A 12,928-nucleotide genomic window follows, 5' to 3' on the forward strand; every position below is an offset into this window, starting at 1 on the left:
AACAGTACGCACAGTAAAACTCAGTTTAAGAGAAGTCCGAGTCCGATGTCAGAATAGGAAACAAAAGAAAATAAACAAAATGACAATAATACATAAATAACAACAGACTACTAGCAGTTACTGACATGCCAGCTCCAGACCTCAATTAAACTGATTGAAAGATTATAAAAGCTACTTATGTAATTTTTCGATATTCATATGGAGTTCCACATGCTCAAATTGCTTGCAAAATTTCCAAAAAATCCATGAGATTGCCCATTCACGTACCTGTTACCTTAATCTGTTCGAAACCTGTTTACAACGTCTGAACTGAACTCGGCCAATTCTTAATCATATTTAAACTACACAGTATATCGTTTTAATGGCAATAACATATGCTCGTTTTATTTATGTAAAAACATCATGTACAATTTTATTTCAGTTTTAAGATCTTAATGTAATAGTGCATATTTTTTGTATTCATCATCAATATAACTCATGCAAGTCTTAATTTCATCTTGTTTAAAACTGATAAGAAAACATATAGAAGTATTGTATAGTTTTAGATAATAGTAAGTCACAAAATAAAGATTGATAAAATAGCAATAAACTGGTTGAGTATTATTAAGCATTGCTCGGGTACAGTTCAGATCTTTGGTCAAATATGATTCAGATAGTGAAAACAGGCTTAGAACAGGTTAAGTACAGGTCGAAAATGGGTTCTGTATCAACTTTACAAATAATACATGATGGACTTGAAGTATAGATTATATGTACTGTCGTTTTTTTATCATCGTAATTACGTGTTATTCTTTTCTTTTATTTGTCTTTGTAAATTATTACCTTCACTGTTTAGTCCATTTTTGGTAATATAATTTTGGCATGGCTCGGTTATCCATTGTGTTATTGTGTTATGGTCATTTGTTTGTATTTTTGTCTTTCATTTTTGCTTATGTGCTTTGTCTATATGCCATTTTGTTTTTCTTTGTTGACATATTTGTTTGTTTTATAGTGATTATGATTATAACACAATGTTAATTGCTGTACCACTATTTTTGACATTTTTACCTATTATGTCTGTTTGTTTTGTTCACACATTGTTGTCAATATAATGGAATTTTATGCGACTGTCATACAAGTGAGAGGTACAGCGAGTTATAAAACCAGGTTTAATTCACCATTTGCTACATAAGGAAATGCCTGTACCAAGTCAGGAATATGACAGTTGTTTTCCATTCGTTTGAAGTGTTTCAACTTTTGATTTTGCCATTTGATAAGGGACTTTTCGTTTTGAAATTTCCTTGGAGTTCGGTATTTTTGTTATTTTACTTTTTACACTAATACAATGTATGATTTTCTATTCTTTTAGAGATTATGGACTTTTTAGATGCCAGCTCTTATAATTTCGACCAAAAAGAAAGAGGCATTGCTTTACTGATAAACAATAGAAACTTTAAAACCACAAAGGACAGAAAAGGAGACGAAATTGATCAACAAAATATGCAAAAAGTCTTCGAAGACTTAGGATTTAGGACTTGTTCATACGTAGATCAAACAGCAGACGATATGCGTAAAATAGCAACTGAAAGTAAGGCACATTAATTTCTAGACTAACAAGCCTTGAGCTTGTTTTGTCTGGAGAAAAAGTGACGAAACATTCTGATAAAGGTCAGTTGGTAAACAAATCACTTGCAGACTCTACTATCATATTAATAATTTATATATGACAGTCTCTCTAAGTCGTCATTCTCACATCGGGCACATTTAAAGATATTTGATCTAACATGATTGTAAATTGAACTAAAATCTAGCAGCATACGGAGACGGCTGACAAATATTTTGTTTGTTTTATTACTGAATGGGTCTTATACATGCTATGCAAGTTATGACTTAATGAAAATTTTCAGTCTGTCGTCAATTTGTCTTTAAATTAACCCTTTATAATTCTTATGAAATAATTTCATTTGGTACATAATGTGACAAAACAGAAAAGCCCGGAGACACATTCCCTTAGAACTCTGTTTTTTTAAATCATGAAAATACCTTTAGATCCTGTGGTTTGCTTAAAAGGATCTGACAACACCCCGTTTTACTTTCTGTTTTAAACACTTTTCGTAATCCTGTGATTTTGTCGTTATGATCCAACCATTCAAAAATTTAGAGGCAGAAATTGCAATTGCATTGGCTGATGTAGTAACTAGCAGAACAGAAAGAAGAACGTAGTGTTTTTAGATCCTTGTAGGCAAAGGATCTATATTTAATCAGAATGTAAAATGATAGGAACTATATTTTCACTGGCTTTAAAACAATTTTAAGAGAGCATTTCCCCTCATCTACCTTAAATACTAAAAACAAAGCTTCATTAAAGGAATGTCATCCAACTTGGCAACACGGGTCTTCGGCTTCGGATCTAAATAATCTTTTTCGCTTTTTTACAGTATAGTTGGATAACAATGTTTGTTTTCTTACAGTCGCTCAGGAAAGTATTCACGAAAATTCGGACTGTTTTGTTTGTGTAGTAGCCTCTCATGGTGGTGAGAAGCAAACTATTACAGACACCCATCGTCCCTATCTTGAAAGAGAACATGAAATAATGGGTGTGGATGGTGGTGAAATAAGGACCAGTGATTTAGTTGACATCTTTAGTGATGATAATTGTAAAGGTCTGCGTGGAAAACCAAAATTCTTTTTCATTCAGGTAAATACTACAATCTGGATTTTAAGTTTTATAAAATATACTACTGATATTTTTTGGTTGTTTGATTTTTATGTGGTAAGTTAATTTTTCATTCTTTCTAATCTTCCAATCTACTAACCAAAATGTCCAGTGTCGAAATATTCAACATATAACTTTCATTACGAAAATATTTCTCACATGCAGCAAATTCAATAACACTGTAATGTAACTGCGTATATATGGTTGAGGATGATGCGTTTTAAACTTACAAAATCAGAATAACATCGAACTGAGTTTTGATATAGAAACAGTCATATACGAACACAAAAACGTTCCCAATATCAGTGGTCTATCATCAGAAATTGTTCATATACATTCATATTATAAATAATTGAAACGTTGCACAGGTATAGGATTCTCATATTTTGCAATAACTCAGAAGCACGAATGCTTATGCGACGACAAAGGAAATAACCTAAATAGTAAAATGTGATATAAACACCTTATCAGTAAACCTTAGATATACAAATGTAGAAAACAAAAGTCAATTAAGCATGACTAAAAGCAGGTGTTGAAAATTAAGCTATACATAAAAAAACAAAATCAGTACCAATAGTGATTCAGTGTCATAACGTTTGAAGCAAGCAAGCAAGAAACCAATTCATACTTATAATATGATTGTTGAGATTATAAATAGGTAATTTTTTTTTATACTTTTCAACAATTATAGACTAAAGGACTAAACGTTAAGACAGTTTCTAGCAAGGTAGTAATATAAGCTTGTTTTGTCCTTTTGTGGGTCTTTAGTAATATGCTCAACAACTTCCTCATATTTTCCTCCGTTTCTATATACATGTATTACATTTCAATTTTGCCTCAGTTATTTGAAATCTGCTAACCTTGTATATATAAAAAGAGACAAAGATACACAAACTTGTTGAATGTTAGTTGGTGTAGCATGTTATCTTTTTTCCAATGAACTATGTAAACAAAAATATTAATTATTTCACAAATTCTCTGAATTAAATCCGTGAATCAGTAAAAATAATCTTAATTGTTTCAGTGATTTTTTAAAATCCCTAGTCAAATAAGGAATTTTATAAAATCACTTTTCAGTGCAGTGATTTTACAAATCCACTGTAACAAATATACCCAATTGCATAAGAATAGACTATTCCACTTCAAAGGTTGATAAATCGAAATACAATTTGCTGCAAATCTTTGCAGGAAATAATATTTTTTGACAGTATATAAGCAGATAATGCATATTATAAAGTTTTTTCTGTCGTATAACACACCTTGTTAAACTACAAAAAGAAAAACAATTTTAGAATATACATTACCTGTAACATAAATGCACTTCGTCCGAAGCGCTATTGTAGATTTATATTCATCAGAAAAAGCCAAACTTAAAATTTGATTGATAGTCAATCATGTATAAGTACCTGAACACACAGAAAGCTATATAAAAAATAGCCAAATCCACCTAAGGGGTATTATTTTCACTCAGATTTAAAAATAAAATGACCTCTTTTTAAATATACATTCGGATATGTGTTTCTTATTTGAAGTTAATTTCTTCGTAATATAGCCTTTTGCGCTGATGCAGCGTAAAGCAAACATCAATCAATAATATTAGAAGTTAGTTTAAATAAACGACTTCATTAAGATCCATTTTTGGCCTAGTAAAATCAAGTTTCTCAGACCTACTTGAAATTTCTCGTAGTTTATGGAAATGCATCGGATCAAGTTATATACATGAATTACATAAGGTTCGAGTTGTTATGAAGTCATAATTTGCGCCTGTTTCATGAAAATAGCTGACATTGTGCAGTGCGTCGTCTATATTTCTTTTGTGCAAACAGTGCGCATTAAAAAAACAACGAAATAATTTTAGAATTGTTTTATTCTCAACAGGTGTAAATTTGTTTATTGGGCGCTCACAATCCTTTATATACGTAAAATTTAGTGTAAAACAAGGAAAAACAAAGATTTTTTGACAAAATGTTTTGGCATGGTAACTCGTCAAATGGGAAAAAAGTTTTTTTTTTTTTTTAAACATTTTTACATTAATTAAGTATTGTTACATGTAGGAAAAATTCAGGATCACGCATGGTAACTCTTAAATTTGCACAAGTATTTGGAACAAATTGCCCCTACTCCTTTGTACAAAAGTCATGTACAGAGTACTGTTATGTCGCATTTTACGTGTTTACATCAACTATAATAACCTTATTGGAGGAAGTTCAGTTATGGAACATCTTTGATATTAATTCCAAGAAAACTGGTTTCTAGACATCAGCTTACTTTTTTTTATGAAAACATAGAAATATATTGTTTATTCTGTGTCTAGTAATCTGATTATTTCAAGAAGATATTTACGTGTTAATTGTGATGGTATCAGGTGTTAGAGTGAGTCTTTAACTTTTTAAAGAGTTAACTAAAATGACTTGGAAGACGTCGGTAACGGGAGTATATGAATTATGACTACTTTCAAGGAAAACAATTTCAGTTTGTATTTTTCGTAAAATATGTATGTATTTAAATTATTCATGTCATTGAAATTGGAATGAGGTTCATAAAAGCAAGGATCTGGCAACATGGTACTTTGTCGCTAATACCGAATTATTAAACTTTATCGTGTGTGTCATTGTCTGTCGACAATAAAGATTTAACTCAATTACACTATGCCACAGCCATTCAAAGGGGATGTACATCATTACTACCTTTACACATTACAATTCATAATATAAAAGTGTATTGCTGAAATGTTTATGAGATTGTTTTTTAAATAAGATTTTAAATAATCACACAATAAAGTTTCTTTTGAAAGAATATTGATGTTCATATGTAATACCATCAAATACTCAAATAATTGAGAGAAAAGAATACGTTTCATTTCGTTTTTTGAACAAAACTAATTGTGGCTCATTAAACAAATTGGAGAGAACTATTTGTATGAGTTAAATACATTATAGTAATATACGATTTATTTTCATCCTAAAACGTTTTTCGTGAAAAACTAGGACTAGAATATCTATTGCACAGAACATTCTTGAAGTCACATTGCAGAATCCAACTATCGGATTTTCTTGAACATTCAAGTATCATGCTGACAAGATCTATATTGTGAAAGTATCATTCAAGAAGAATCCGGTCGCTAAGTTGCAATTTACTTAAATGTGTTGTGTGAACACAAATGGCGGCACGGTTTATGTCAATGAGATAGCGTTTCTGCAACAAAAATAATCAAGAGTCATTGAATCACAATCCCATGTAAAAAATATCGAGAAAATTGCTATACCATTGGTTTTAAATAAGAATGGAACAGATATCACCAGCTCAGTGGTCAGCATTTCTGTGTTGGCATGAATTATCATTTATATGTTCATAATTATAAATGAACTGTTTAATAAACTTTGAATTTTTCGAAAAACTAAGGATTTTCAACCCCAGGAATAGATTTCATTAGCTGTATTTGGCAAAACCAATCGGAATATTGGGTCACCAGTGCTCTTCAACTTCGTACTTTATTTGGCCCTTTTAACTTTTTTCGATTTTTTTAATCGAGCGTCACTGATTGTCTTTTGTAGGCAAAACGCGCGTCTGCTGTTCATATTTTTAAGCCTGGTATCTATGATGAGTTTAATTGATATCATGTTAGAAATATAAACTTTGAGTCTTTCGTCAGGTACTTTTCGATTGGATAGGCTTTTCATTTTTTGGGGTTCATTTGCATTTCTCTTGTGGAAAATGAATTCAATTTTCACTTAGTGAACTTTTATGCTTTTATTTTTAATTTATTATTACCTGTAAAAGTATAACACAAAATACGGGATATTTTTTCTTTTATTATTATTTATAATTGTACTTCCTTTTTTTCGGTATTTTAATATATATTCATGAATTAGATAAAATGTTCACATTGCATCTGTATTACAATAATAAATCGAGAGCACTTAATACTAGTTGTCCAGATACATGCCGTTATGAAACTCACGCTTATGAATTTATCAATGTACATAATCACTGTGTCTAAACTACCCCGGCGAAAAATGTTTGGACTGAATAGTATCTAATGTCCGGTACGGTGACGGACAATCAACAGACAGAGAAAGGTAGAAATTCTGTTTTATATTTATATGTTGTTTTAATGATATTGAAGAATATACATACACATATAACTATTTTCGATAGTGTGATGTAATATTTTCTACCACCGTTCTAGATTTATGGAGAAATAAGTAAAAAGGCACATCAAAATGGTGAATTGAGTGAACCCTGCCTCGAATTTTTTAATTTCTCTTTAAATTGAGCACATTGTACGGAAAGAAAGGTACGGAAAGAAAGATATTAACTCGGTGATTTTAAGACTTGTCACTATGAACACCTCAATATTTGCATGTCTGTGCTTGGAATAAAAGAAGTCGGTCATGTCAAAATTGAAGCACCCGGTTTTGTCAATGTGTACGACCCGGTTTTGTCCTTAAATTTCACAAAGCAGACCCGGTTTTGTCATAGAAAAAAATGCATAATCGCATGACGAAAATTAAAATATGGCGTTCAACAGCAGTTTGAGGGATCGTTGAAAAACATTTTCTTTCAGAGGATAACTTATAACTTTTTTGAATCCGTAAACACTTGAATTCTTGCTATATTAGAACAAAGCAAATTTCAATTTTGTTTTGTATATAAAAAAGGAAAAATTAAAAAGAAATGAAGGTTTTGTAACGCAATTAGATTTTTTTTATATCAACTATGTAAATTTAAGTGTTCAAACTTAAATAGTGTACGGCCTTGAAAACTTAAGGACGCACATTTGATATGTGATTTTCTGGGACAACAAGGTGGTTTTCTTAATGTTCTCTACTTAAAGGGAGAGACAGTATGATCGTTTGAAAATAAATATTCTGAAACTAAACGTTCATTATAAAGCAAGAGAATAAGAAAAATGTATTTGCATGCAGAATCGCCCAAGAAAAGAAATTTCCATGCGGCGCAAAGGATCACAATTATAGTGCGTTACAAATCTGTTTAACCCTCCTTGTTAACATAATACTAAGTATAAGTTAGTATAATAGTCTTAGGTCATCCGGAAATTGCAATGATGATTATTTGATTAGTAATTTTATAAATAAACGTTGTTTTATCTCTATTTTTTTTCTTCTTTTTTTTTTTTAACATTAACAAATTCCTTAATGCACTAGTATCGATTTCTTAACAACTGCCCTATATAGTACAACTATTATATATAGGTTTATCTCTTCATTGTATAATGACAAATGTTCTACAATTTAAGCACGTTGGGCAAGTTTAAAATTGTCAATATGCAACGGCGGACCGAGGCCATGATTTTTGAAAGGGGCGTATTCATAAACGGATTTTATACCGCCGAGCGTAGCAAGGGGAACTTTTTTTTAACGATTTTATGGTAAAAAAAAATCATATATAAATCTTAAAAAACATGATAAAATAATTATTTCTAGCCACCAAAAAGGGGGGGGGGGGGGGGGGGGGGGGGGGTCGGCGTACTCCCTCTACCCCCTGGATCCGCCACTGATATAATGTAACTATATCGTATACCATCATAAAATTTAATAAAAGACGAAAAAACAGAGACAGCCGCCAATCGCATATTTACTATAGGGGCTCTGTAATCAAATGAGTTAAGCCTTTTTCAACTAACTGAATTTTTTTTTCATATGTTGTGCTGTTATACCAGTTTTTTTCTTGTTTGTGTTTTTTTTGGGGGGGAGGGGGCGCTTACACGTTCAACCCCGCAATTCTGCATGTGCCAGTACCAAATCCAGGAGCCTGTAAATCGGTGGTTGTCTTTTATTGCTGTTTATCATACATGTATTTGTTTTTCGTTTTTTATTTTGTACATAAATCAGGTCGTTAGTTTTCACATTAGTTTTTTTTCACAGTTTTCATTTCGGGGTCTTTTTTTTAGCTTGCTATGCCGTATGGGTGTTTCTCATTGTTGGATGCCATACGGAGTTCTATATTTGTTAACTTTTACGTCATTTGGTCTCTGATGGAAAGCTGTCTAATTGTCATTTTTCACGGGCTAAATTGCCACTTAGGTTGTTCTACGAAGACAAAGACGAAGACGAAGATATTGGACGTTATAATGTTGCAAACCAACTTTATTTTATAAAAAGAAATAACTCTTTCATGCCATGCTCAATGCTCATTTTAACATACTTAGGTAGGCATTATATTTGTTAAAAATTTTAACCAAGCGTTAGCAAGGTATAAAATATTGACAAATATAATGCCTACCTACCCATGTTAAAATGAGCGTAGAGCATGGCATGATATAATTATTTCGTTTCTAATAGTGAAGTTTAGAACTTGTGTATTTTGAAGCTGACATAAAATACACGTTCGAAAGGCAATCATTTTGATTTGAGATAATCAAAACGTTCTAATAGATATAAGAAGATGTGGTATGAGTTCCAATGAGACAACTCTCCATCCAAGTCACAATTTGTAAAAGTAAACCATTGAATGCTATATACGTATACCTTATTGAAATTATCTTCGAACTAAATTTAAATGGAAATAAATAAAAATGTCAAAGTACGGCCTTCAAAACGGAGCTTTTTATCTCACTGTCCGTAAATGGATAAACGAATGAGTAAATATATTGTAAACATAGCGTATAGTATAGTAAATAGATATAGGAAGATGTGGTATGAGTGCCAATGAGACAACTCTCCATCCAAGTTACAATTTATAAAAGTAAACCATTATAGGTCAAGGTACGGCCTTCAACACGGAGCATTGGCTCACACCGAACAGCAATCTATAAAGGGCCCCAAAAAATTACTAGTGTAAAACCATTCAAACGGAAAAACCAACGGTCTAATCTATATAAAAACGAGAAACACGTATGAACTACATAAAAGGACGACAACTACTGTAATCAGATTCCTAAAGCATACTATCCTTACTCTTTTGATAAATTGATATGGTAACACAATCATTACACATCTTCTTATTTTTACATCATTACAGTAGTATAGAAAATAAACAAACATTTGTGAGATGTATTTCTATTTGTATCCATCTGATGAGTTAAGCCTTTTTCAACTGATTTTTATAGTTCGATCGTTCTTATGTTGTACTGTTACACCAATTTCCCAGGTAAGGGGGAGGTTGGGATCCCGCTAACATGTTTAACCCCGCCATATTCCGTATATATGTACCTGTCCTAAGTCAGGAGCCAGTAATTCAGTGGTTGTCGTTTGTTGCTGTGTTACATATTTGTTTTTCTTTCATTTTTTTTGTACATAATTTAAACCGTTAGTTTCCTCGTTTGAATTGTTTTACAAATGTCAATTCGGGGCCTTTTATAGCTGACTATGCGGTATGGGCTTTGCTCATTGTTGAAGGCCGTACGGTGACCTATAATTGTTAATTTCTATGTCATTTGGTCTAATGTGAAGAGCTGTCTCATTAGCAATCACATCACATCTTCTTTTTTATATCATAAGGAATTAATGTAAGTACATACTATAAAAGTATTTATTTCCATTTAAATTTAGTTCGAAGATAAGTTCAATAAGGTATACGTATAGCATTCAAAAATGTCAACTCTCTATTTCGAAAAGTTCCCGTTTGAAATATATTTTAACACGACATGTTTGTATTGCAATAAAATCTTTATAACATCTTTTTGACTCACATATTTAATTTCTTCCGATGGGCAATGTTCAGATCCGTGTAAATGTAGCTTTTCATAAATTTGTGGTTTCAAAACAAAACAAAACCGGGTCCTATACTGAGACAAAACCGAGTCCTTAAGTAATAAACAACATTGACGAAACAGGGTCCTTCCATTTTGACATGACCCATTTCTTTCGTTCCATGCACAGAAATGCAAATATTGAGGTGCTCATAGTGACTAGCCATGCAATCTCTGTGTTAATATCTTTCTTTCCGTACTTTCTTTCCGTACAATGTGCACAATTTAAAAAGATATTAAACAAATTCGTAGCAAGGTTCACTCAATTCACCATTTTCATGTGCCTTTTTACTTATTTCTCCATTAATCTAGATCGGTTGTAGAAAATATTACATCACACAATCGAAAATAGTTATATGTGTATGTTTATTCTTCAATGTCATAAAAAAAACCAAATAAATAAACAGAAATTCTACCTTTTCTTTGTGTGTTGATTGTCCGTCACCGTGCCGGATATTAGATACTATCGAGTCCAAACATTGTTTGCCGGGGTAGTTTAGACACAGTGATAATGGTTCACCAGTAAATAAAGATAAATCATTTCATGTGTTTGAGTTATGTTAAAAATAGTACCAAATATAATGAATGCTGATGATTGTTTTAATACTACAGGCTTGCAGGATAGCAGGAGTTTTGAAAATGGACAAAGGCTGTACTCTACGTCCTTTAGAATCTTTGAAGCTTATTCAAGATACGCATGGTAATAAGTTGACGGCTTCAGCTGAAGGTGAATTACTTCTTGAAATTAATAACAATGTGTTATAGTCAATACTGTGTGTTTCAAACGCTATTAATTCTATATTGAACAGCGAATACTTCAGGTTTTAACTGCTAATTATTTGTTGTAAAGCAACAAAAATCAACACCTCTCGCCAGTGCTAAGTGATTTTTCAAACCTTAAAATAAATAATATCATAACAACTTATAAAAGGGAGACGGAAAGTACTAATGGGATAGTCAAAACATATTCGAAAACGAACTAACAATGCGTGGCAAAACACGAAAAACAACAAACAACAGACTACAAAACACAACATAGAAAAATAAAGACTGAGCAACACGAACCCTACCAACAACCGGGGGTAATCTCAGGTGCTCCGGAAAGATACGAATGACAAATGAACTATCCATTTTTAATGAGAAAATTTACGCAACAGCTGTTATTAGCTGTGTTTATCTCATAAATCGATTGAGAGGATACAAATCAAGGTAGCAAACAAAAAAATTAGGGAATCAAACATGTTTGTTTTGATAGGTAGATATCAAATATAAGATGTTGTATGGTTTTTACTTAATCAAACATCTTGTCTTCCTTTTAAATAACACTTGGTATTGTTCAATCTTATACTGTCATACAAGAGGGAGGTTTAGCTAGCCATAAAACCAGGTTTAACCCACCATTTTCTTTGGAATCTTTTGTGGAATCGGCAGCAGAGATACAAAAAACACTATCTGTATTTGAATAAAACATTCCCTTCGACGGAAACTGAACATAAATTTATTAAAATATGAACTGCATTTGCGACACTCAATTTATATATTTATATATACTTCAAATGTTTATGTTTGAGTGTTCTGATGAAGGTAAATGTAAAAAAAAAGCGTTTCGAACACATATAATTTTAACAATGCTATTTTTATAAACAGAAGTTCCTATGGTAACACTAGCTCCTTGTCCAGAGGACACTTTAATCATGTTTGCGTCAGTATCTGGTAAGTTGAAGGAGAAACATCGATAAACAGTATAACAGACAATAAATGTCTCTTCAGAGATGCTCTAGGCCAAACTATTTGAAAGTCCAAAACCGAATAAAAACATTGAAAGCCAATTCTGTACAAGGAATCAGAACTATGCATTAGGGAGATAACATGCAACATCTCCTCATCCTTATCAAAGTTTCCAATGTTAAGACAGGAAGTTTGTGAACACTTGGAGTTCGGTATTTTTGTTATTTTACTTCTTTCTTCTTCATATATAGAAATGATAACGTTTATCTTTTTCCATTGTGAAGCCTAAAGTTATTCGATGGGAAAACATAAATTAATTATAAAATGAAATGAAATAAATGACGTACAGACATTTTTAAAATCTTGCTGTAATTGGTATTCCAAAAGAGAGGCGAACGATACCAAAGGGACATTCAAACTCATAAGTCGAAAATAAACTGACAAAGCCATGGCTAAAAAAGAAAAAGACAAAAAGATAAACAACAGTACACAAAACACAACATAGAAAACTAAAGACTTAGCAACACGAAAGTCATATCGAAATAATTCAATATAAAATATGGCTAGCTAGAATAACATTCTACAAAACTTAATTTTCGTGTATCTCTGAGATAGATGTCTTTTGCAATAAATCTTGCTGTGCGAAACATGAGGGATGGATCATGGATGTTACAGGAATTATACAAATGTTTGGTTAAAAACCGAAAACAAGTCGAGAGAATGAACTTTTTGGATATTTTAACAGATGTGTTAGCAAAGATGAGTAAAAAAGAAACGTCAGCTAAACGATT

At 31.8% G+C, this 12,928-nt stretch overlaps 1 protein-coding gene across 1 annotated transcript; it reads left to right on the plus strand.

Moving 5' to 3' along the window:
• The first annotated feature begins 2,465 nt into the window (after window positions 1–2,465).
• Window positions 2,466–12,148, plus strand: LOC127708366 (caspase-14-like). Its single transcript, XM_052213216.1, has 3 exons — window positions 2,466–2,677; window positions 11,022–11,136; window positions 12,057–12,148. Exons 1-3 carry the CDS (start codon window positions 2,573–2,575, stop codon window positions 12,146–12,148), a joined length of 312 nt encoding a protein of 103 aa, XP_052069176.1. The 5' UTR covers window positions 2,466–2,572.
• Window positions 12,149–12,928: the final 780 nt, after the last annotated feature.

This window comes from Mytilus californianus, unplaced genomic scaffold, assembly GCF_021869535.1.
Source record: "Mytilus californianus isolate M0D057914Y unplaced genomic scaffold, xbMytCali1.0.p SCAF_7, whole genome shotgun sequence".
NCBI lineage: Eukaryota > Metazoa > Mollusca > Bivalvia > Mytilida > Mytilidae > Mytilus > Mytilus californianus.

Coding starts and splice junctions, on each gene's coding strand:
- LOC127708366 (XM_052213216.1), top strand. CDS start 2,573: ATGGGTGTGGATGGTGGTGAAATAAGGACCAGTGATTTAGTTGACATC. Junction 2,678..11,021: donor CAAAATTCTTTTTCATTCAG/GTAAATACTACA, acceptor TTAATACTACAG/GCTTGCAGGATAGCAGGAGT. Junction 11,137..12,056: donor GTTGACGGCTTCAGCTGAAG/GTGAATTACTTC, acceptor TTTTATAAACAG/AAGTTCCTATGGTAACACTA.